Consider the following 2,354-nt stretch of genomic DNA (forward strand, 5'->3'; position numbering starts at 1 on the left):
ACCAATATTTTTGATAAACCTCGAATAAATCGTTTCTTTTTTTACACAAATATTTTCAAAAGTTATCAACGTATCTTTTGTATTATTTCATTTATTACAACCAGCCTTTCAAGATTTTTGTTTTGTTGGAATAGTGTCTATTGTTTTATTCTGTCAAACAATGCCTTTCTTATTTTATATTATATTTTTATGTGTCTGTCCGGGTACATTTCATAACATTTATGACACCTATGACGTAATATACTAATTTACGATTTCCTAATAACATTAGTGTTGGCAAATACGCTACACACAGCAGTCAATGGTAATATGATTTACATTAAAATACTATTTATTGTAAATTAATATAGAGAAATATATACTCACGTTTCTGTCTTTAAATTACATGTTTGTCTTTGTCTGAAAAATGAATTACTTTTAGATGATTTCTAACTTCGACGGATGCACGTATGGATTTGGTAAGTGTTAACATGGACCAAGTCGTCTAAATAGTTTGTGATTTAAGATTTATACGCAATTGGCCTATAATAAAATGAGGTCAATTCGATTAGATTCGAATTATACTGTTCCAGTAGAATTTCAGACTATGGGGCGCTAAGCTGTTGTAATTATTTTAGCTTACGCTTAAACTTTGTCCTAAAAACAAATAGGCATAGGGTTCCTCTTAATACTCCAACAAACAATTTCATCAAGTTTGAATGAAATAATTCTACGTAAAACGTTATCTTGTATGGTGGTCTGTACCCATGTTAACATAACAGGGAATTATCCGCCCTTGTTTCTTTATCAACATCCGGTTATTAAATGTTTACCTTAGTAACGCACCGAGAATACTAACAACATTCTCTCCTCGATGTAAGTTTATTTTCTCCATTTACTGTTGTGTCAGTACATTGAATAATTAGACATGGAGACGAATTTCGAGGAGATCCGGAAAGAGGGGAGACAGGATTGGAACCAAACTAGTACTGGCGTTGGCCATCAATATCGTCCGGGATACTATTTTCCCGACTCGCAGTATCGGAGTTTGATCAACGAACCTTTGCCGGCGGGTTTAGCAAAACCTGACGAAGTTATCGAGTGTAGAAGATATGATACGACTTCTGGTAAAGCTTATGATAGAAAATATCCTGGAAATACGTATAGTAACCCTATTCATTACAAATCTCCAGGTCATTGGAAACTAAATTATGTCAAAGATCACGTAGAAAAACTAGGCAATGGCGGCTGGAGACGTCCATTGACGATGGGAAACCAAAAAACAGAAACACAGGACAAATTTTGTGCCGAGCCAGGAATACGGGATAAATATTTTTTCGAAGAGGTTTATTATCCACAAAATTTCGTTTTACAAGATCACCACAAAGATGGGCCATCCAAGGTCGGTGTAGGTAGTACTACAAACGATAAATTGAAAGGTCGTCCATTTAAAGTTGGTGATTGCGGAGTCTTGCCATTACTAGACCCTTATCTTTCCACCAATCATCAGGTACATCGTCCCTTCAAAAGTGCGGAATTGAAGAAATACCCAAAGAAAGATGTGGCAACATATTGGGAATGCGAAGAGTATCCGAAAACTTGGGGATTTGGTTTGAAACAAAACCCTTTACCTAAGGATAATGTTCCACGGGACCGACTACCAATGAGAGATACCTTGATTTTCCCAACTAAAACGAAAATACCACGGCAACCGAAAGCATTGATTCCTGTTCCACATTCTGGTTTAAAAACAATTTATAAAGATCAGTATTCGAGACCATCAGACGTGAGAATGAAAAATAATTTTTACTGTCCAGTTGATACTCCATATACTTTACCAGATCCTGGAAGCAATTCAGCGATGACAGCACCAAAAATGTACAAAACGGAATATAATAATGTGGGTAGTGGAAAGCCTATTGTTGTGTAAAGAATCCAATTAACCAAATTTCTTAAGAGCTTTGAATAGATATGAGATTGACAATCTGCTCTGCGGAACTTCAATAATTTCCAATCAAAGCAAAATTATTTCAACTAAATGACATGCCATTGTTTTTATTAGAAGTGAAATATTTGTTAAGTTAAGAAAAAACAACTGTGATATGATTTTAATTTATACATGCATGTCAATATTGTTATTAGAGAGATATTCATCTACTTGTGGTCCCAAAACAAGGACCTGTTACACAGCTAGGTGTTGGTTAAATTAAGAAAAATTAAAATTGACAAAACATTTTAAGCATTATCATCTGTCTTTGTGTGTTGAGTGAACAATTTTTTAGTTGGAATTTTAAATAAATTCAACGTCATTTAGTGCAGGTCCTGACCATGTGAAATATTAATTTAATGGATAAATTGTAAATATACTTATGTGA

At 34.2% G+C, this 2,354-nt stretch overlaps 1 protein-coding gene across 1 annotated transcript; it reads left to right on the top strand.

Moving 5' to 3' along the window:
• The first annotated feature begins 801 nt into the window (after positions 1 to 801).
• Positions 802 to 1,945, top strand: LOC126825212 (uncharacterized). The gene has a single exon (XM_050554775.1). The coding sequence runs from the start codon at positions 908 to 910 to the stop codon at positions 1,907 to 1,909; it is 1,002 nt and encodes a 333-aa protein (XP_050410732.1). The 5' UTR covers positions 802 to 907; the 3' UTR covers positions 1,910 to 1,945.
• Positions 1,946 to 2,354: the final 409 nt, after the last annotated feature.

Source organism: Patella vulgata, chromosome 6 (genome assembly GCF_932274485.2).
Source record: "Patella vulgata chromosome 6, xgPatVulg1.2, whole genome shotgun sequence".
In the NCBI taxonomy this organism is placed as follows: domain Eukaryota; kingdom Metazoa; phylum Mollusca; class Gastropoda; family Patellidae; genus Patella; species Patella vulgata.